The following is a 23,957-nucleotide window of genomic DNA, read 5'->3' on the forward strand; positions in this document are numbered from 1 at the left end:
TCTTTTCTCATTTTACACATTTTCTGAGGCAATCAGAGTTACTCCACGGCTTCAGTTCCATTTGTATAAAATTAACTCCCCATACATCTATCCATAAGCCAGATCTGTTTCCTAAGCCACAGTCCTCTGTATCACTTGCTTCTGTATTATATCCATTTGGATGGCAGTGTCTTAGGCACCTTGAACATGTCAAAAACTAAAGGGTTTTTTTTTCTTTGCCCAAACTTAAGCCTCCCCTCTTGTTTCCTAATCTACTAAATGGTATTACCATTTGCACAGTTGCTTGAGCCATAACTGAAGTCCTCCTAAATTTTTTTCTTATTCTCTTGTGCTGTATCAAGCTTTGGCCTAGAATTATGTAATAGCTTCCTCGTTAGTCTCACTGCTCCTGGTCTTATGCCACCACCATCCATTTTACAGTTATTCCTCTTTTTTTTTAGGATGGTGTTCCGTATTCTTAAAACGCCTTCCAAGATTTGCTTCTGCTAGCTTTGTCAGCCTCCTCATCTCCCTCCTGTTCTCCTTACCTATACCTTCCAGCCCCACTCTGCTTTCCTCACCCCTGAGGTTGTGTTCATTCTTTTCTTTTTTTTTTTTTAATCTAGAAGAAATCTTTTTTTTTTTTTTTAAGATTTTATTTATTTATATGATAGAGAGAGATCACAAATAGGCAGAGAGGCAGGCAGAGAGAAGGGGAAGCAGGCTCCCTGCTCAATCCCATGACCCTGAGACCATGACCTGAGCCGAAGGCAGAGGCTTAACCCACTGAGCCACCCAGGTGCCCTGGCTGTGTTCATTCTTATCTCAGGGCCATGGCTTATCGCTTTCTTTGTCTGGGATACTTGTTTCTTCATTCTTGATGTGGGCCACACAGTCTTATCTCTTATTCTTCATTTAAATGTTAGGCTTTCTTAGGCTTCCCCACCCAACCTAGACTTCTTCCCTCTGTTCTACAGGATTTTATGCCCCCTTTGTTTCTCCTGGGTCCTTATTGCACTTGCAGATAGTGTCCTCACTAATACAGAAGCTTCACAGAGGCGGATCCATGGCCTGTGGTTCCCCACTTTGTCCCCAGCATCTGTTTCTCAGAGAGAGTAAAGGGTGAGTGCAACGTGACTTGCCCAGTTTGGGAAGTGAGAGGCCTTGTAGCTGAGTTTGATGTGTGTCTTGTTAATATTTTAGGGTGATAAAGGGGAAGAAGAGAAAAGTTTAGGTTTACTATAGTTTAATTTTCTGACCCCAGTGACCACAGGTAGAGAGGGGAAGAAGCATCAGAACTGGAGGGGGCTGGAGCAAGAAGTGGCACCCTAGGATTGAGTTCTTTTCTCTGAGTGAAATAGCACTCAGAATCTCCAGGGCAGTGCCCTTAATTTTCCATGTTTGCCTCTGTTTTTCCAAAAGCCAGCCATGGCAGTGCTTCCCCTGCCGTTGGTATGCTAGGCATGAGCTTTGCCTCAGAATCCATGCATAGGATGGCTTCCAGTGCCAGAAGTGCTTGCCAGAGTTAACTCTTGGCTCCAGATACACTGTGCCAGTAAGTGCCTTCTTCTACCTGTGACTTACCTGGTCTCTGCCTTGGCGCTGGTTCAGAATCCTGGCAGGAATCTGCTGGATTTTCTTCCACTAGCTCGCGGGAACAATGTTTGCACGTGAGAAGAGTTGGGATTGGCCTTTTCCTCAATATCTTCTTTCTGCACTTAGTCTAGCTGAAGTATTTCAGAGTGCGTTGATCCTGTTTCGGTTTCCAGTGTGGATGCACATTCGTTTTCCTCTATGTTCTCTTTTAAAAGGTATTTATTTATATTGCCACCTTTGTGTGGTGGTGGTGGTGGTGTGTGTGTGTGTGTGTGTGTGTGTGTGTGGTGTATGCACATGTGAAGTCTCTATCTCCGCTTTTTAAAAATTCCCTCTATGCCATTTCTGTTTTGTAACTCTATATGGAGTCATTTTTTAGTAGAGGTATTTAAATCCTATATCTTTTGTGTTATCACGGACATAGTTGATGACATTCCTTGTCCTCCTGTTTTATCCTCTTTTTATGATCTTTTCCCCTTAGTTTTCAGTCTTTTGCCATACGATTTCTGTGTTGAATTTGCTTTTATATTTCATAAGGATTTGACAGGTTGACATATTTTAGGTTCTGTGACCTTGAGAAAGTGTTCAAAGCCATCATTAAGCCTAAACTAATCTAATTATTGAATTTTTTTTTTTTTTTTTAAAGTATACAATAGCATTTGACTCTTCTTTGCAAAAAGAGCTTTGGATTCTTTTTTTTTTTTTTTTCTGCTGTGCCTTTGTTAACTAAAGTGGGGCTGTAGATCCACATGCTTATTGTGGAATTGTTATTTTTATATGTTCTCCCTTTAAAGAATTATTTTTATCTTTTTCACTTAATTATATAATATCTGCATTTCGTAATTACCACCATATCTTTTATACCTCAGCTTTACAACTCTTAAGGATATTTTGGTTCATATATCATTTGGCTAGAGTCCATCCCTAAGGTCTTTTTTTCCCCCTGCATGCAGAATATATGCATGCGTATGTCTGGAGCTCTCCTGTTATCTGAAGGAATTACAGAGTGTTATATAACATTTAGCCCTTTTTTACAAAACAACATTTAATAAAAAGAATCCAATAAAGCATAATTAGGAAGCTTCAAAATGCTTGTAGAATGACTGAAATGCAAATAAAGCGTAATTATGAAGTAAAAAAGTTGCTAGTATTCTGTTTAGAAGAAGAACCTAGGAGCAACAGAATTTATTGGCATTCAAATGACAAATTAATATCAGTCACAAGGCTAGTACTGGGATTTCAGTACTCTGATGTTGTAGATAATTCTCAGTCATGATGCAAAATTAGTTATAAATCTGAGAATGTTTTATTCTTTGAATGTGAGTGATATTGACAGTTTTAGTTGAATTTCAATAATATTTTCTCTTATCGAGATGTTCAAATTAGAATTGACCACAAGTCTACTTTGTCAGATTCCTGTTATATTAATACATTTGCCTTATGCATGCATAAAGCTAGATTACTTTATATGCTTGACTGAAACACTTTATTGCAAAACTTGAAATTTTTGTTTGTCAAAGATCATGATTTTTTTGGCAATCACTAAAACATAATTGCTGTAATAGAAAAATTAATCTCAACTTAATCATAGCTGAGTTGTCTGCTAGAAAACTGCATCATTCTAACCCTGTGCAAAACTAAGCTCATTAAACCTTGCCACATATGCACACACGTGCACACATACATGCACATGCTGTCTTTCACCTGTTGTCTCTATCTCTACATGATATTTCTTGCTTTTCCTCCTTGGAAATGGGAGTAAAATTCACTGAGCAGTCTGCTAATTACTTTCAAAAACATTATTTCATTAACCCTTCTAAAACTTAATGCAATTAGTGTTTTGATAGAGTATTTAGGTAAGGAAACAGGATCAGAGAGAGAAATTAATTTGCTCAAGATTTATCAGCTGAGCTAAGTGATGGAGTCAGAATTTGAACCCAGTTCTGACTCTTTCCTATATTCTACACTGCCTAGATACAACATAGGACTCTAGGGCTATAGGAGGTAGGACATTATGCACAGAGATGGGGGAAAACAGAGGAAGTGACATTTGAGTTCTGTTTGATGAAAACATTTATTGAGCCTTTATTTTACAATGGTTGTGTACCACTGACTACTCTCAAGCAGTTTATAGGAGAGGCATACATAAACCTGAGACTCTAACACACAGTAGTGGTATAATAATAGAGGCACTAAAGTAGGTAGTAGTATAGGAGAACAAATGATTCATTTTCTAATGGAAGGGATGAGGAGAAGGGTGTTGGGACAAAAAGAAAAGTGTGTAAAGAAAAAAAAAAGTGTGTGTGTAAAGAAAAGTTTCCCTGAGGAGGTGATATCTAAACTGGGTCTTGGAGGTTAAAAATGAAGAGTTCATCCCTTATGAGTATGTGGGAAACGATCAAGAGTTGGCTATCATCACAACATTTATTTATTTATTCAAAATATTCAAAATATACTTATTGAATGCCTGCTGGGGGTTAGTTGCTGTGTCAGATACTAGAGACAAAATAAAGAACAAGAGAATTCATGGAGCATACAGCATACCAGGGAGTGTTGATGACTGAAGTGTTATGCAAGTAGGAAAAGAAGCAAGCCTGGTTCATCTTGAGTGCCAGGAGAGATTGGCTGAATTTTCCCCTGTAGATGCCAGTGAGCATGGAAGCACATGAAGCAGGGTATTGACATAGTCAAACTTTTGCAGCAGTAGTGAGAGTGATGTGAGGGGAGTCAAGTTAAAGGCAGGAAGACCAGTAAGAGGCCAATACTGTATATTAGATGAAAGATAAAAAGAAAAGGATATATTTGAGCAGTATCTTGGAAATAAATTTGGCAGCACTTAGTGTCAATTGGATATGAATGCTTAAAGTAGAACATCATTGAGGATGACTCCCAGATTTGAAGTTTAGTGGCTGGGAGTAGTTTTTAACAGGATCGGGAATACAGAAAGAATAACAAATTAGTAAAGAAAGAAACAAATTGAGTCTGCCAGTTATAAATTGGTAAAGAGACAAACAAATTAATAGTTTGAGATGCAAGTGGGATACCCAAATTCTTCTTCCTCTCCCTTTTATTTATTTATTTTAAGCAGGGCTTGAACTCATTTCTGTGAGATTGAGACCTCATGAGCTGAGGTCAAGAGTCCAACTCTTAACCAGCTGAGCCAGCCACGCACCCCCCAGACTTTTTTTAAAAAGATGATTTAATTACCTAAAATTAATTTTTAAAAACCCACTAAGGGACAAAGTAGAACATTTTGCAAATTATTTTATTTCTTTCACTAGATGATCCCATTCATGGCTAGTTGATGGAGACCATTAAAGATTTATCTTTCAATGTAATAGGACTTCATTTTCTTAAAATTTATCTACTCCATCAGATTCAAACCGTAACTCATTCCATCATGAGAATTTATTTCATAATTTTTGTACTTCCTGCAATAGAAAGTAAACTTGGAGGGAGGAATGCTGAAATTTTAGTACAAGAGCAAATATTTATTTGCAGTTTCCAGTGCTAACACTTTCTGTTTTCCTGGAATGGTGGCAAAGTTCTAACTTAGAACATTTGAAACATGGTTTAAGGACACATATTTTTAGGCATTATATTCAACTCATTAAAAATAGTCTTGTAGTGATAGATATAGATACTGTAGTTTATAGTCCCAGGCGTAGGATTTAGTCAGCCTACATTAGCAAGTTTTTCTTTAGATGAAATGGTCTATTGAAGCATTCCATCTTTTTTGCACATATAAGCTTTATTTTCATAAAAAACCTGTACATAGTTCTTGGTACATGAGAACTTAAGAAGAAAAGCAGCTGCCTTCGACTCCACCCCTCCCCATCTCTGTCTTACTCTTCTGGAGTAATGTTTTTAAATCATGCTGGTAGTTCCCTAATTTTAGTCAATATAGTTTTAGCACTGCTTCTTGATTCATCTATTTTATATGATATCAGTTATGAAAAGTAAGGATGTATCTCGGCTCTTCTCTAGTCTGTCTACCACTGTTTACTGTTCTATATTGACTTTAAAATTTTCCTATTGTTCACTTTTGTAACAATAAATAATATATTTGCTCATCAGCTTTTGATAGGCGACCTGCCAAGCAGTTGTAACACAGATTCCAAGGAGAGTGACTTAAATAAACAGCAGTTTATTTTTCTCCCACAGTAGCCCACTGTAGGTGATAGACCACAGTTGGATGGATTGGTGAATAGCTTTGCTTCATGACTTGTTGAGTCTGTCTTCCCCCTCAAGTAACTTCCATCTCAGGGTCCAGGCATGCTGCTACAGTTGTTGCCATTCCCCAGAGCAAGGGCATGGCTGAAGTAGTGACTTTGTCTCTAAAGAAGGAGATTCCATCTTTCTCGGCTTATATTCCATTGGCTCAAACTGAGTATCCTGGTCTCAGCAAGGGAGACTGAGAAATGTAGCTGTGTATTCAGCTGAAATTTCAGAGGGTTCTCTTACTAACACAAAGAAGGAAGAATGGATTCCAAGGGTCAATTAGCATTTTCTAGTCTAGTGTATCTCCTGACTACTTTATGAGATGAGGGTCCTGGTTCTTGCACCCCTTCCTCTACCTTTTTTTCTGGCCTTCTGTACATTTCGTTAGCTACATAACTTTTCTTTTTCTTTTAAAATGTGATGGTACTACTGTTTACCTTCTCTTCTGAAACCACATCCGAATCTCTGTATATAGGTGGTCTTTAAAAGTGTATATTGTTAATTCCATACCTGTTGTTCACTTATTATTTACTTTCAGATTAAAAAAAAAGTGATCTATTGCTGTAGTTCCTTCTCCTTAGATCCAGTGATCTCTGTTCCATGGGAAAGGATATATATTTTTCTAGCATCATGGCAAATGGATTGTTTTTTTTCTTCTTATTTTTTCATAGATTGATTAAAGTCAGGGGGCTACATTTCTAAGTATCGCCCTCGACGTGCAAGGACGACAAGAAGCCCCAGTTCAGATGTATCTTCTCTCTTTATTTCCGCAAGTCTACACACTTATATACGCTTACATGACCAATCAGCGAGCAGGGTACAGGAGCGAGCGAATCAGGCTGTGCACCTAAACGAACAACTTCGCTAGCAACCAATGCTGTTTACTTCGTCTTTGGGCGTTCTGCTTAGTCTCACGAGGCAATCCTAACCTGGCAACTAGCCAGGCGCCATCTTTTAATGGCAGAGGCCGCCCTGGCCAGGGGCCTGCATCTGACATCTAAGGTCTGCATCTGGGCACAGACCTGTTTATTCAGTAAGAGAAGCAGCACTGAACAGGGAGCTTTCAGTCATTTCAGGAAATGAGATCTTTGTATTCATTTTATTGTGACCAGGAACTACTCAGTTTTATAGCTGAGTGAAAGCTTTATTCTTGAGAGTTGGGGCCCGTTTGTTATCTCCAGGTGATCCAGGGTGAAGCAGATCTTTCCTAGCCTTTAATAACTGAATATGAAAGGAGAGCCATGTTTTCAGACCAAGGTGAGAATATCTTTGGGGTATTTAGGGATGAGAGAGATTCTGGGCTTTTCAAGATGGTCTCATTGTCTTTGACATTGGATTTCTCATCCGTCCAGACCCTGGTATTTTCCCAAACAAGGTCTGGAAGGATGAGAATGTTCCAGCAGTCTGGAACGCAAAAGTTCCTGCCCTTGGGAAATTTTTCCTGTGGTAGAAGAGATTTAACACAGACTTCAGTTCAAATCCTGACTCCATCATTTACTGACCTTATGACCTCAAACAAATTGTTCTCTGAATCCGAGATTCTGCTGGAACACATAATCCCCAAATCCCAATGGCTTAAAACACTGAAGGTTTATTTCTTGCTTGTATTGCATGTTCATTGTCAGATGGGGGACTCTGCCCCATGTCTTCTTACTCCAGTATCATTGTTAATAGAGCAGCCAACATCTAATTATAGAACATTGCTGGTCACTGTTGGAGAGAGAAGGAAAGTTCTGGAGAGTCTCACAGTAACAATTAAGTACAGTGGCTTAGAAGTGACACACATTATCATTTATGTTCACAACTTATTGCCCAGATCCAATGACATGTGGTCTCACTCAATCACAGGGGCCAGGAAGTGCATTGCTAACTTGCCTGAAAAACAGAGAGCCAGAAATGTTGGGCAAATAGGACTAATCTGTGACATGTAGGAATGCTTCCCTCAGGGTCGATAAGAGGATGGATATATACCCACATGCAAAATCATCTCATACAGGGGCTCAAAAATGATTATCATTAATAGTAATGTCAAGTAAGATGTATGCATGCAAAATAGTTGAATAATATTTTAAAGTGCCACTAAAGATTCTTTCTTGTAAGCTACTATTATTACGATGTTTATGAAAGTGCCTGTAAATTAGAACACTGTGCAAAGGCAAGTTGATGTTATGCAGTAGATGTTAGAAGATGCAGCATTAGACGCATCTTCAGGGTTGGATTCAGGGTTGGAGCTAGAGCTTTACATGGTTGAAGTTGTAAGAGTAGGTGAAATCTGTAAGAAAGAGATTCAACCATGAGGAATATAGAGGGCACTGAAGAGATACGTCAGGAGCAAAATCTGTTTGAAAATCAGAAGCAAATACAATGTGAGATAGAGAAGTAATTTCCAGAATGGAGGAAGAAAATGATGCTGTGTAGTATCATAGAAATAGTCAAATGGAGAATGTTTTCTTTTTTTTTTTTTATAATTTTTAAAAAAATTTATTTGACAGAGATCACAAGTAGGCAGAGAGGCAGGCAGAGAGAGAGGGGAGGCAGGCTCCCTGCTGAGCAGAGAGCCCAGTGTGGGGGGCTCGACCCCAGGACCCTGGGATCATGACCTGAGCTGAAGGCAGAGGCTTAACCCACTGAGCCACCCAGGTGCCCCGAGAATGTTTTCAATAAAGAAGGTCAACTATATAAAATGTCATGGGGCAACAATGACGTTCAGTTCTGCAAATTCCATGGGTGAGTATTAACAAATAACCAGTAGAGAATGTTACTTAAGAGAGGAATAATAGTATTAATTTAGAGGTGACTGTGTGCCATGTTCTCCTGTAGTAGCAGGCTTGCAAGGAAGCTGTTCCATGTTTACAGCTGAGATTTTCAAAGCTCAGAGCAAAACTTCACATGAAACCTAACTAGTCAGTGAGAAAGTTTGGATTTGAACTCACGTACTAGAAAAGCAAAACAAAACTGTACTGTGTAAACACAACAAAATGAAACAGTCATACTGAAAAATTCTGAAGGCATTTTTTGTGGTAATCAAAAATGATTTATGTGGGTTTTGCTTTCTTGTTGTTGGCACTTTTTAAATATTAAGAAAGACTGTTTAGATGAAACACATATATAATGTAGAGGCTATGAGCTGTGAAATCAATGTACATTTTAGAAGAAAAAGATTTGTGTTTTATATTGGAGATAGAGGTCATAAAATATTAATGTGAGAATGAACAAATCCTTGTATTTATTTATTTATTTAAAGATTTTATTTATTTATTTGACAGAGAGAGACACACACACACAGTTAGAGAGAGAACACAAGCATGGGGAGTTGGAGAGGGAGAAGCAGGCTTCCCACCAAGCAGGAAGCCAGAGGCGGGGCTCCATCCCAGGACCCTAGGATCATGACCTGAGCCAAAGGCAGACACTTAACAATTGAGCCACCCAGGTGCCCCAAATCCCTGTATTTAACTAGGTGCTTTTCAAAACAGGAATTCTGAAAAAAAAAAAAAATAGCATTTAGTAAAGTTACAATTAGCATCAGAAGGTGGACTTTTGTCCATAATTCTATTTTAACTATACTGTTGGTATACCCTAATTGACACAGTGTAACCTTTGCATTGTCAGTATTAGGTGCAATTCTTTATGTCCTTTTCTTACTTTTTATGTGAATTGAATAATAGAGAAAATATAGATGCTGCAGTTTGTAGACAAGAGGGATTTTAGCCTACTATTTTCTCCAGTTGGCTGTATGACCTTTGGTAAGTCTCTTTATCTCTGTTTTGCTGTTTACAAAATAAGAGGTTTGGATCAGTTCATTGTTTCTCCCACTTTTTTTTTTCCACTGAGATACACATGATGGGTGATATTTCATAAACAACATACTCACAGTCATACGGCAGACTGTGATTATAGACTTGAGGAACAGATGGTCTAGGCTGCACTTTCCTGGTGTGAGTTCTTTTTTTTTTTTTTTAATTTTTTTTTTAAAGATTTTATTTATTTGACAGAGAGAAATCACAAGTAGATGGAGAGGCAGGCAGAGAGAGAGAGAGGGAACAGGCTCCCTGCTGAGCAGAGAGCCCGACACGGGACTCAATCCCAGGACCCTGAGATCATGACCTGAGCCGAAGGCAGCAGCTCAACCCACTGAGCCACCCAGGCGCCGCTCCTGGTGTGAGTTCTAACTCCACTCTTCTCTCTCCCACTCAAGAATTCATGTCAGAAAACAAAATGAGGGTGACATTGTTAAAGAGATAACTCTAAATACATCCTAGTTGCTTTCTTAAAAAACCTTATTTTCATACTTTGATATCTAAAGTTTTAATTTTTAATAAATTATGTGTGAAACACCTCATAAATAATATTTTACTTGTGGTGGGTGATGACTTCATATTCAAAAATTGATGTATTAGGTGTTCTCCAAAGATTTTTTTTCCAGTTCTAAATCTATTTAATGATACAATTCTGTTACCCTCAAGCATTTCCAAAAGGTCTAATTCTTTGGCAGGCTTTTATTAGTAGAAATCACATGAATTAATAATACCATGTATATGATATAGGTTGAAAAATGTTGAATTTATCAACAAATTAATTTTCCTTTTCTAGATAGCAGTAATTCAAAATTTGTTTTCTTTTCCCTTAGTAGGACATAGACTTTTGTGTATTTCAAAGATTGGTGCTGAGAAAATTGGGTTGTAGCACTTAATCATTACTTTCAGAAATCCGTCATGACAATCCTCTTCCCTTTGATAAAATAGTTTAAAATTTTGCATTTGTCCACAGACTAGAAGAAATAGAAAATGTACTAATTATCTCGAGAAGTAGTAAGAAATCTAAAGAGACTACTGATACTATTATCTAACCATTTGTTGTTTCTTAAACATTATAGGATGAATTATACATGTATTTCTCTGTTCATGTTCATATATTCCACAAATATTTATTGACTATTTACTGTGCTGTTGCCCAGCAATGTGCCAGACTAGCAGTTCTTAAAGTGTAGACTGATGACCCTTGGAGTCTCTGAGACCCATTTAAGGGAATCACAAAGTGAAAACTGTTTTAATACTAAGATGTTTTTTCATTGTGTTGACATTTGCAGTGATGTTGGAAAAGCAAAAGTGGGTAACACTGCTGGTGTCTTACTGTGAATCAAGGTGGTGACAACAAACTTTATTAGTAGTCATTCTATTCTTTATTAACATACACATGGAGGGAAAAGCCATTTTCACAGAAGAATGTCCTTGATGAAGTAGTAACATTTATATTAATTTAATCTTGACCTTGAGTACATATCTTTGTAACATTGTGTGTGAAGTAAGGGAAATACACTTTTATAAAGGGCTTCTACATACCAAAGAACAGTGGTTGTCTCCAGGCAAAGCGCTTGTGCAGTTGTTTGAAACACAATTTTACTTGACGGAATGACCAACAGACAAACTGTGGTTGTTTAGACTTGGATATTTGGCATGCATTTTCTTAATGAATGAAGTGATTCTTTCACTTTAAGGAAAACAGTTGTCAATATTAGTTGGCAATGGTAAATTCGAGCTTCAAGGTAAAAAATAAAATTTTGGAAAACTTATGTTTACCTCTGTGAGCTTGTTTGACAGCCTCTCAGTACTTAAAGACTCTTCTGGTGAAATCAATGGTGATATTAATGAATATGACTTTTTCTATTGATAATGAAATGTGTCAACTTATGAAAGATCTGCGTCACCCAGTAAACCAATATTTTTAAAGTGAACATTGCATGATGTTACAAAATCATGCGGTCAGAGGATCCTTTCAAAATGCAAGATACAAAAAGAAATGAAATCTTGGCATTTGCGACGATGTGGATGGAACTAGAGGGTATTACGCTGAGTGAAATAAGTCAGTCAGAGAAAGACAAGTATCATATGATCTCCCTGATATGAGGAAGTTGAGAAGCAAAGTGGGGGGTTTGGGGTTAGGGAAGGAAAAAATGAAACAAGGTGGGTTTGGGAGGGAGACAAACCATAAGAGACTCTTAATTTCACAAAACAAACTGAGGGTTGTCGGGGAGGGAGGGGAGAGAGAGGATGGTTGGGTTATGGACATTGGGGAAGGTATGTGTTATGGTAAGTGCTGTGAAGTGTGTAAACCTGGCAATTCACAGACCTGTACCCCTGGGGCTAATAATATATGTTAACAAAAAATTAAAAACAAAAACAAAAACAAAATGCAAGATAGAGCATTAAGTTTTAATGTAATTGTATGAAACCTTTATTGATAATAGTTTCAGACTATCATTTGTCTAATTTTGATGTAGTATCAAAGAAAAATATCTACAGTTCTCTAAAAAACTTACTAAAATATTCCTCTCTTTTCTAACAACATACCTGAGGCAAGATTTTATTCGTATATATAGTTAAACCAAAAAAACATATCACAACAGATTGAATGCAGAAGTAGACATGAGAATTCAGTTGTTTTTTGTTAAGCCAACTACAAAAGAGATTTGCAAAAATAAAAATTCATGGTTTGGATAATGCAGTTATTTTTCACTAAAAATGTCACTTAAAATATATTTTTAATTGTTTTTTTAAATGGAATAAGCAAATATTTTTTAAATTTTTTATTATTTCTTAAAAAGATTTATTTATTTATTTATTTATTTATTTATTTATTTGACAGACAGAGATCACAAGTAGGCAGAGAGGCAGGCAGAGAGAGAGGAGAAATCAGGCTGCCCACGGAGCAGAGAGCCCAATGCGGGGCTTGATCCCAGGACCCTGAGATCATGACCTGAGCCGAAGGCAGAGGCTTTAACCCACTGAGCCACCTAGGCGCCCCAACAAATATTTTTTTTTAATTACTCAGTTTTAATTTTCAATATAGTAAATATTGGTAGGTATAACCATATAAACAAAAGACCTCTTGAGTTCTTGATAGTTTTTAGGAGTATGAAGAGATCTTGAGATCAAAAGTTAAAAAATGGCTAACCCCAGATATATAGCTATATAGATATATAGATTTTTTTTTTTTTAATTTCTTTAAGCAGCTTGTTTTGGTTCCCAACACCCCCATATCCCTGTCACTCCCTCCCCCAAAGTTGGAAGACAGGTATGCTCACCACTATACCACCAACGCCCTCCCCCAAAGTTGGAAGCAATATTTCTTTCCCTGGGGGCACCTGGGTGGCTCAGTGGATTAAAGCCTCTGCCTTTGGCTCAGGTCATGATCCCAGGATCCTGGGATCGAGCTGCTGCACATCGGGCTCTCTGCTCAGCAGGGAGCCTGCTTCCACCTCTCTCTCTGCCTGCCTCTCTGCCTACTTGTGATCTCTGTCTGTCAAATAAATAAATAAGATATTTAAAAATATATATATATTTCTTTCCCTGAAATTCCATGTATTTTATTTCTACCCCTGTTAAGGTATTTAAGGCATGTGTTATGTTTCCATCTAGGCTAGTACATTTTTTGAGAGTGCAGACTGTATCTTACATGTCTGCATATTCATTTCCTCTTAACACATTGTTTTCCATAGGAACTTCTGCACATGAACTGAGTAGCTTTTATAAATTCCTTAACTTAAAAGTATGATCTCTAAATGGTTTGGAAGATTGATTTAGAATTCTGAGTAACCAGAATTCTGGCTGTTTCTTACAACAAATACAAACAGATCTTTGCTTAACAAAAGGGATGCCCAGTTCTAGCTAATGGCCTGTTGGTTGGAAGAAGTAAATGATTGATTGAACAATTCATTCCACCAACATTAGCTGAACGTAAATTGTACTAGGCACTGTGTTGATAAGAACAATATTTTTATAGAACTTTATAGTAGACATTTAGATTAGCAATTCCCAAGTGCTGGCCCATGATGAAGTTTCTTTTTTTCATAATGAAATGAGAAAGACAACAATAATGAAAAATAATTTCCACACGAAACTAAATATATTCTGTTCAGAAGATTGTTTTCCTCGTTCTTGGTGTTAACAGTCTTTCATTTCTGATACTATGGTGAGATTAGGGTTTGGAACTTTGTTTTTATTTTGTCCTTCTTCGACAAAATTCAAATTTGTCAGCTCTCTGTTGACCCCAGTGTTTATCAGGGATATTTTACTAGCCTGTGGAAAACAACTGATGTAGACATTCCTTTGGCATTTATTGGAAAGAGACGTTTGACCTTTAGGTTTGACACTTTAAATGCACTAGGACAATCAGCTCGTTTCTTCTGGAGCTGATGAACAACTTTGTGAGTTCTCTGGATTCCCTGTTTATACTATTTTTCTTTGGCAGTTTATTGTTTCACTGCAAGGAAAAAAGTAAAAGGAAATAAAAATAAACTCAAACCAAAAAACCAGCAAACTAATTTTAGCCAACTTTTTGGAGGGCAGTTTGGGAGGGAAAAAGATGAGAAATAATTTTTTTTTTTTAACCAAAATAGAGCATTTGAATTATCTTTGGATCTCAAGTCAGATTGCATTTTCTACTTCCTACCTCTTGATAGGAACTGCTAAGTCCTGTGAAAGAACCACCCAGTTTTAATTCAGATTATCATCTTTAAGCACCATTAGCAGTTGAGACGGCAGAGAAGTCAAGGTGGGAAATGGTGACCCATGGAATGTGTCACGGATGTGGTCATTCTCTCACTCAGTACATCATGGCTGTTGGGCGCCAGGTACTGGGATACAAAGAGGAGAAAGACACCGTCCCTCTGCTTAGGAACTGTATAATCTAGAAGAGGAAGACAGAGACATAAGCAATCAGTGCCCTGAAAATTGTTGGAAGGGATGTGATCACATGCTTGGTCCCTCAGTGGGAACCAGAATGGGAGAGGTTAGGAGTAGCAACAAGGAGAGTAAGGATATGGAATGAAGAGAGATGTGGAGGTTTTTTCTATGGTCAAAATCATTTGAGAGGCACCAGCTGAGACAAGTGAAGCAAGTATTTACTAGAAAGCCTCTTGGATTCTTTTTATTGGGTAACATTTCCACAACTAGTTGACTACAGACTTGTTTGAAAGTGTATCTCCTGGGGCGCCTGGGTGGCTCAGTGGGCTGAGCCGCTGCCTTTGGCTCAGGTCATGATCTCAGGGTCCTGGGATCGAGTCCCCCATCGGGCTCTCTCTGCTTGGCAGGGAGCCTGCTTCCTCTCTCTCTCTCTGCCTGCCTCTCCGTCTACTTGTGATTTCTCTCTGTCAAATAAACAAATAAAATGTTTAAAAAAAGAAAAAAAGAAAGTATATCTCCTGTTTCCCAGAACAAGGGTTGGGAAACCCTGAAATGTGCATTGGAGAATCATCGAGAAGTTTTAATCAGAAAATTAGACAATTATGTATTCTAATTCTTTTTTTAAAAAAATATTTTATTTATTTATTTGACACAGAGAGAGTAGGGAGAATGGGAGAGGGAGCAGTAGGCTCCCTACAGAGCAGGGAGCCTGATTTGGGACTCCATCTCAGGATCCTGGATCATGACCTGAGCCGAAGGCAGATGCCTAACCTACTGACCACCGAGGTATAATTCTGTTCTTAATACATAGTGTGTTACTGCTCATTAGGTCTTGTTTAGCCAGGGTTTTAAAACACCAAATTATTTCCAAAATGATGTATTGGATATTCTGGGAAATTAGAAAGATGCATAGGACATGTGTCTGGCATTAAAAACACAACATGTTGATTATTTATAAAAGTTATTCTGCCATGTGGAATACCAAAGACAATACAAAAGTGAGGAAGTTGGGGACAAACTCAGAGAATTAGAGGTTTTCTGAGTGGTCCTCACTCAGTGCTAATTTCCACAGGGTGTTTAATGCTAATTCTTTCCTCAAAGATAACAGCCCTCAGATGCATGTGCTTCTCTTGCCTCTTTTTGGACTAGATTGTTTCTGGCTGGGGACCTTACCCTGTGGCTCAGGGAGTGTAAGAAGAAGAAAACTGCCAAACTAAAACTTCAGTTTTTTTTGTAGGGGGGGGCATGATGGGTGTATGTAGCTATTGGCTTTTTTGGCCTCAAAAGTACTATACTATCAACATACTGAAGCTTTGGTATAGTCAAGGGAAGTCAATTCTAGGCATGTTTTGGAGATGTCCTAAAGGTGTGTCCAAGAAGTTGAGAGAAAAATTTTGAAAGTGAAAGAAAAAAGGGGAAGTTGCATCTGGTGGAACAGAGAGAGCAAATGCAGAAATCTGAGAATGTCTCAGACTGTGTTCTTTCCTAACGCCTTACTTGTTTCACTCAGTGTTAAGAGAGAGAATCTTCAAATATTCTTCTTGAATTGACTGAATCCTTATGAAATGTTTATTGTCAGTCACATTATCTAGTAGGGACCCATAGAGTCAGAGGATTTAGAGTGAGCTGGTCCAGCCTCAGCTTTTCCTTGCCAGTTGTGTCATGGTCAAGAGCACTGGTCCTGGAGCTCCGTGGCTTGTGTTCAAACCTGCTAAAACATTTAGTCCAGTTAAGGAAGGGCCCTGGGCCTCAGTGGCTCTAGGATTTTAGTCAAGTTACTTTACCTTCCTATGCCTCAGTCTCTGCATCTAAAAATGGAAAATGATGTGTGCATCTCATAAGACCGCGGGGCTTAAAAGAGCTAATAAACTGAAGTGCTTAGAATAGTGCCTGCCACATGCTAAGGGTTTCATCAACGATTATCCTTAGGAAATCTTTATCTTACCATTTTTGTTAGGTTGATAATTTACTGTGGAAATGCATCAAAGAGTAGCAAGCTTTGTGGCTTCAAAAAGAGTCTTTGGAGACTCTAAATAGGATTGGGTGTAAACCGACTGTTAGAAATATCTAATTCATATAATTTTAAAATATAGCAAATATTTGTACATGTCAATAGCTAATAATAACTAACATTTGCTGAGTATATACTATGTGCAAGGAATTGTTCCAAGTGCTTTTTACCAATTCATTTATTTTGAAGTTGAGGGATCTGAGGCACTGAGGGGGTAAGCAGTTTGTCCAAGGTAATACAACTAGTTAGGGGAGGGCCAGCATTCCCACCCAGGACTCACACACATCCAGAGCTCACACACATCCACTGCGATGGCCCGTCTTTTGTCCAAATGTGTTTTGTATTTTAGATCACTTTGTCAAAATGTTTAATTTCATTTACTGCAAACGTATATGGAAAACATTAAAAATTAATTGTGTTAAATCATTTCAGCATAAAGATGTTTCTTTTTCTGTTCTAGAGAGGGTTGCTCTTGGCATCACATGTTAGAACCATATTAATAACTATGATTCCATTGATGTATAAGATTATGAGTTGGATTTCATCAAGGTGTCCAGATGCATGTGTCCATTTTTTAGAATGGTTTTTCACTTTACATTTTAATGATGACATATTTTCAGAATAGTGTGTAAGTAATGTCACTTTACAGGCATTTTGCAAAATTTGCTGCTTTTTCTGCTATCATGAGGATTAAGGCCTTAAAAAAAAATATGGTACCCTACCCTGTGAAATGTGTGCTTTGTAGGGTTTTAAATTGGAGAACATTGTAATGAATCATGATTTTTGCATTCTTCAGTGTAAAAAGACTAGACTGCTCTAAAAGTTACCGATCATTTTAGTTGCTGCACTTTCTTGGCGCCAACTAAGGTAACACTTTATGGGTTCTCTTTTAAAGAAAATTGGGCAAAACTGATTCACCACTAGATGGAGCCCTGGCTATTCGGGTAGCAATAAATGCAAGAGCCCCGACATTAAATCACGCAGTCACATCACGCTGGAGGGCTGAGGGCCCCTGGTATTCGAGGCCCTCAGCTTTTAATTGTAGAATGCATCTTTGTTCTTTGCCTGACCTGCAGCGTGACATCACTCCCTTTCTTCCTGTGCGCTGGCTTTGACACAAGCCAGATGGCCGAGGCCATCGGTAGGCGCGCAGGCTGCCTGGTACAGCAGTTGATGAAACAGAATAGGAAGACGTTTTATGGTCAGCTGTGGAGCACAATGAGGCTGCAGCTTTGCTAAGTAATTACATTTATCGTGCACACTTTATTCCTCTCAGAGAAGGTCACAAGGAAAAAAAATACATTTTTATTTATAGTGTTGTAAGGTATAGACCTTTGATCTTTTATTAGTCAGTAGTCTGCTCCAAAGGAATGCTCTTTTCCCTGCTCCGCAGTCACTCGTGAAAATGACATGTTTATTTATGTTTAATGGTTCTTTTCAGCTGTGCATTGTGATACTTACCTTCCCTCTTCCTCCCTTTTGTCTCCAGTTAGTAACGCAAAAATGTTTTAATTTTGTAGTGAGTTTAGTTTGGAGAAGTCAGAGTTCAGGTATGTTAATACAAGCAGATTTCTGTCAGATACACTCCAGAATGATTTGGTAAAATATATTACTGTTTATTATGTGTTGTTCTTCAAGGATGTCAGAAGAGACCAGGAACAGACTTTTATTCTGGGGGGATGAGGGCCAGGAAATGGATAAGACATTCATTTTACATCAATTTTTGGACATGCAGTAGTTATAGTCACTTATAATGCCAATTTAAAATAAGTTATTAAGAGTTAGTACTAGTCTAGTTTTTTCCATCTTCATTTGAAGTTAATCTTTAGCAATTGAAAGGTTGTACAAAACTTTAAGAAAATCCTGACTGAGCTTTTCTCTGAAGTTTAACACTCATACAATTTTGAGATTCTTCCACATAGATTCATTTCCAAAACCTAAGAAATATTTTTACCCTTTTTAAGGTTAGGTTGTAAATATTATTCACAGAATTGACCTTGAAATTTTAAATGATTAAATCAAATGAAAATTCATATTTGCTATGCTTTGCTCAAACTTAACACTTTCTAAAGTGAAGTATCCTAGTTGTCTATAGGTTATTTGGTTCTCTATTTAAAAAAGAAAGAAAAGAAAAAGAAACTATAGCAAAGGCATCTCTTAATCTTTCAGTATTTTATAATCTTCTCCAGGGAGGAAGATTTACAAATAATTGCTGGAAGGAGGCAGCATGGTGTAAGGAAAGAACAGAGCTTTGCAGTGAGATATAACAGGGTTTTCTAATCCTTTTTCCACTGGTTATTTGCTCTGTGCCCTTGGACCTTTGAGCCTCGATTTCCTCACATATTATTGGGGGATAAAACGTACCTCCTAGGTTTATTGTAAGAATTAAATGATACAATGTGTATATTGGGCCCCAGACAGTTCCTGTCACATGGTACGAGCTCACTCCATAAATGCTAATTCTTTTCAAATGTTTCAAACTTCGTCTCTTTTCTGACCTCTTGCAAAATGTGTTCACAGATTACACTTTTATATTGTGTGTATTTTATTCATAAGATATAAATAAGTCTGGGTTGAAAGTAAGCTCACCATCTGAAAAATAGGCGTTTGAAATTTATTACCACTGTGTGTATGGGTTCAGTTCCAGATAAAACCGTAACCATCAATTGTGCAATGAATGTGTTTAACATTTGTGATGTTTTAATTGGTTTTTGTTTTCTTTTTTCTCCTACTCAGCTCTTGCCCCTGTTCTTTGCCTCTCGTTCTGTTGGTGAAGATATCACAGTGATGTCTGCATTCAACCTGCTGCATTTGGTGACAAAGAGCCAGCCAGTAGCCCTGCGAGCCTGTGGGCTTCCCTCAGGTTGCTGCTTCTTGTCCTGTACCTAGTGAGGGCACTAGTCTGGGTGGGTGTTTCTGCTGCAGGAAATGATACACCAGAATGCTTTGCTAAATTCCGTTTTCTTTCACTTGGGCCCTAATTTGAAGACGGAAATTGGTTATAAATCACCACTCTACTTTGAGTAACATTCATTTCCATGATCCTTATAACCCTTGGAAACATTGTCCAGTTTCTTTGCTCAGTCTATAATTGTCACTAATATTTCATGATATCTTCTTGTTCTTTAATGCACACTACACATCTGAAAATCATAACATTCATAAGAGGCTGGCAGTCTTCATAAGAAACTGCCCCAAATCACACAAACAGGATATTCATCTTGTTCAAGGAGAATGAAAATTCTTTTCATTCCACATGTGGCCATTACTTTGGGAAAGGAAAAATGAAAATGAACAACTTTAGTATAATAAAGTTACTTATTTGTTTTAGTTAAAAAGAAATGATGTTCTCCTTAACAATGATGAAATAACAACAAAATCAGCTTGTGTCAACTGGTTCTTAATTTAGAACAACTATAGTTTTCTAAGCATGTATACAAGTGGAGCATGAAAGTCCAAAATTTCAGTGTGCCTATAGCATAAATTTAATATTTTAATTTTATTATGAAAATCACAATGGCCAGATATTTTTGGCGAAAAATTTTTCAATATTATTTATATTTTCTATTAATGTACATATCTCTATTACTGTCTTGTATAGAGAATTTAATTCCAACTCATTAAACACTCATTGAATATTAACCGTGTGTGCCAGGCATTGTGGGAAGCAGTGATAAACAAGATCAAGCTGATTTCTTTCACTAGCTCAAGGTGGAAATGACATTGTGTGAGGACCTTTGAACCTTATGGTGATAGGACTAAATAAAAGATATTTGTGCCTGGGATGTTAGGGGAACTCAGAGAAAGAACTCACAGAAGCTCTTGGGTTAGGGGCAAAATTTTTGTAAAGGAGGGAAGGTCTCTGAGGTTTAGAGGAGGACTTCACAGAGGATGTAGTTTTTAAGCGGAATCTCAGTCTATGAACATCAGTTAGCCAAAAAATGGAAAGGACATTTCTAGGATATGGAGTAGCATGGGTAAGATGTAAAGGTCTGAAAGAGCAAAGTATGTTCTGTGAGATGCAGGTTATTTCATACGGATAGCTTGGGTGGATGACAGCACGTGCAACAGGTGAGGAAGGAAGGTAGCCAAGTCATGAAACGCCTCATACGATGCTTTAAGAAATTTAAGTCTTGGGGAAGGGATGAAGGGGAAATAACATGACTTGATTTGCGTTTTATAGGGATTCTTGGTTTAGTATGGTGGAAGGTCAATGTTGGTTCCAGATGTTTCTATGAGATGACTAGGATGGCAACTTGATTTGAAGGGTAGCTAAGGCCTTTTTCTTGAAGCTGTATTTGGGTAGTAAATGTCTGTTTGTTTAAAAATAGATTTTATGGCTATTTATGATGACTTGAGAAGCTCATGAAGCTTAATTCATGACTCTTGCAGTTCTTTTGCCTCCAGTGCCCCAGCAGAGAACACCGAAGGAATTTGAGGTGGGAGGGACTCATGAAATGCTGAGTCTAAGCAGTGGCCATAACAGTTGGTTTGGAAAGAAGGGAGTTGGGGGCACCTGGGTTGCTCAGTGAGTTAAGCACCCAACTCTCGATTTTAGATCAGGGCATGATCTCAGGGTCTTGAGAATGAGCCCCTTGTTGGGCTCCATGCTGGGTGTGGAGTCCGCTTGGGATTCTCTCTTTCCCTCTCCCTGTGCCTCTCCCCTGCTCTCTCTCTCTCTCTCTCAAAAAACAAAAAACAAAAACAAAACAAAACAAAAAACCCAAACCAAACCAAACAAAAAGAGGGGAGATGATTTGAGAGATTTTTAGGTTTTAGAACTGATAAGGTTTACCTGCTGAATTGTATATGAGTTTGAGGGAGAACATCAATCAATGTAGTCCCTGTGTCATGTGGAACTTTTTCCTAAGTATATACTATATATGACAGTGGGAGTATGAAAGTTATTTAGTTTATACATAATTACCATGTTTTCCACTGAAAAAATCCCCAAAGTGTAAGAACACCAGTAGTGTTCTGTAACATGAGTGTTCTTCTATACACAGAGGAGCCTAAATATTTGTGGTGACAACTTATTAATAAATAAACTAATTAATGGTATATTCCTCGAGATATTAGAATCATGAAATTGAAGGATTTCATAATGAAATTGTTTAATTGAGCTATAAGTATCTTTAAATTTTGATATCAAAATGATTCAAAGATACATTCAACAAACCTGATAATTCCTAAGCAATAACCATTACCACTTGGTGCTTAAGCACACAAATTCTGGGATTTGACAGAATTTGAAGTCTGGTTTTGCTACTTAACTAGCTGTGTACCTTGGCTTCCTTGTTTGTAAGATGGGAGTTCATAATAGCACTCACCTGAAAGGTAGCTGTGGGGGTGAAATAGATTAGGATGTGAAAAGTGCATAGAACCATGGCAAGGATTTAGCAAGTCACCATATGTAACTATCACTGACTTCACTATAGATTTCTTTCTTTTCTTTTTCTTTCTTTCTTTCTTTCTTTCTTTCTTTCTTTCTTTCTTTCTTTCTTTTCTTCTATCTATCATCTTTGTATTTTGTAGTACAATAGATTTTTGAGAACATATAAAGATGTCCTTTCATTTAACTATTTTCACTTTAATAAGAACCATAAATGCACTTTCTGATTGAGAAATAATCCTCTCAATCTGTTGTTTTTATCTCTTTCTTTTACTTATACATCTTGCCTAACCAGAATTCAAGTCCTATAAATATATATGTTTCTTTTATTCTTACTATCCAGTACTGATGGAAGCCAAAGTATCTTTCTGGCTTGCAGATCCATTTTAGTTTGATAGATGAATTGGCTAGAATAGTATTCCATAATGCCTTAGTCATTCAAGCACCACTTTTTAAAGCATTTTGAAAGTCAGTCTTTCTAGCATTTATGTACTTGATGATTTAAATATTAGTAAAATCATTACCATCCATTTCTCTAACAGAATTGTATTCTTAGAAATACAGGAATGTTGAAGAAATTAAGTTCAACAGGAATGAAGCAAACTATATTTTGAAAAATAAAAGTGAATTAAAGTGGGAATGTTAATTCCTATTACTTTGTATAAGTAGGGAGGGAAGTGGTCAAAATTGGAGATATAGGAAATTAAGGTGAAAGTCTGGAGTCTTGCTTTAATTTATTGTTCCCTGGTCAAAACCCATTACAACAAAAATCTATTTTTTTTTAAAGATTTTGTTTATTTATTTTATAGACAGAGATCAGAAGTAGGCAGAGAGGCAGGCAGAGAGAGAGGGGGAAGCAGGCTCCAAGCTGAGCAGAGAGCCCGATGTGGGGCTCGATCCCAGGACCCTGAGATCACGACCTGAGCCGAAGGCAGAGGCTTAAACCACTGAGCCACCCAGGCGCCCCAACAAAAATCTCTTTAAATCAAAAAGATTTCTGCTCCCTTAGCCAATACCCTGCTAATTTCCGATATTATTCAATATGAAATAATTCCAGAACCAAAAAATAATTGGGACAGACTCTTAAAATTGATTATAACTGGATTAATCTGAATGGAGGCCATATCCTAAAAGGGTGACCTATCATTTTTCAGCTTTGACTTCCTTTGCTTCTTATTTTTTAATAAAGCATAATTTTAATTTAGAGCTTATTAAGTGTATCTGAGTTATGGTTCACTCATGTTTGTAATTAAAGGTAATTTCTTTCTCAGATTTTTTTCTTAATTTCCTATAACAGTTTCATTTTGCATAAAAGAGCACTGGGATAGAAGTCAGAAAACTCCTAACCACAGTCCTATCACTACCTTGTATACCATGAACATGTAAACCTCTTCTGATCTCAGTATCTTTATCTTTAAAACAAAGAATTCAAATTAAATCATCTATTCAGTTCTGTGATTTTATTAACTGTTGTTTTTACTTTTGGCCCTGGCTTAATCAAATCTAGAGGCTCAGTGCTAATTAATGGCTGGGAATTTATTTTTAAAAAATCTCCTAGGTTATGGTGGGAGGACAGAAGTCTTTTCCACATTTGAACATTAGAATTACTTACCACTATATCAAGACTGAAGCATTATCTGAGGAGGGATTAGGAAGCACAATTTTCTACATAGTTTCAGTGCCTGATAAAAATTAAGTCTAATTGTAGCTTAGGCTAGATAGCCTGGTAGCTTTCAGCCAAGTGAGAGTGTTTGTCTAAATAGTACTAATTGCAGTGATAAATTATACTTTTCTCTAACATTGTACATGTAACATGTGGTTGTTACTGTACTTCATTGGTGTTTTTAACAGGCACATGGCTGTGATGTAGTTTGTAAAGATATCATAATATCCTAATGTAGAAATGAGAAGTTTTAAAGAGAGATATTTTGCAAATGGTGTTTGCAAGTCATAGAATATCATCTGTATAACTAGAACTCTCCAGAGCTTAGCACAATGCCTGGTACTTGATAAATATTTATTAAATGAATGAATAAACCTTTGGAAAGTTTACATGTAGGTGAAGTGATAGCTGTAA

At 37.3% G+C, this 23,957-nt stretch overlaps 1 protein-coding gene across 3 annotated transcripts in view; it reads left to right on the plus strand.

Annotated features, from left to right (window-relative positions):
* Window positions 1-23,957, plus strand: part of MSRB3 (methionine sulfoxide reductase B3) — a 169,227-nt gene that overhangs the window by 11,759 nt on the left and 133,511 nt on the right. Inside the window, exon 2 of one of the 3 annotated variants that reach the window (XM_059186239.1) lies at window positions 19,225-19,351. The exons of the other annotated variants lie outside the window; for them this stretch is intronic. Within the exon in view, the coding sequence (XP_059042222.1) occupies window positions 19,276-19,351 (76 nt within the window). The 5' untranslated portion in view covers window positions 19,225-19,275. The remainder of the gene's footprint in view (window positions 1-19,224; window positions 19,352-23,957) is intronic. 3 annotated transcript variants of the gene reach the window in all.

The sequence above is a fragment of the Mustela lutreola genome, chromosome 8 (assembly GCF_030435805.1).
Source record: "Mustela lutreola isolate mMusLut2 chromosome 8, mMusLut2.pri, whole genome shotgun sequence".
Classification (NCBI taxonomy): domain Eukaryota; kingdom Metazoa; phylum Chordata; class Mammalia; order Carnivora; family Mustelidae; genus Mustela; species Mustela lutreola.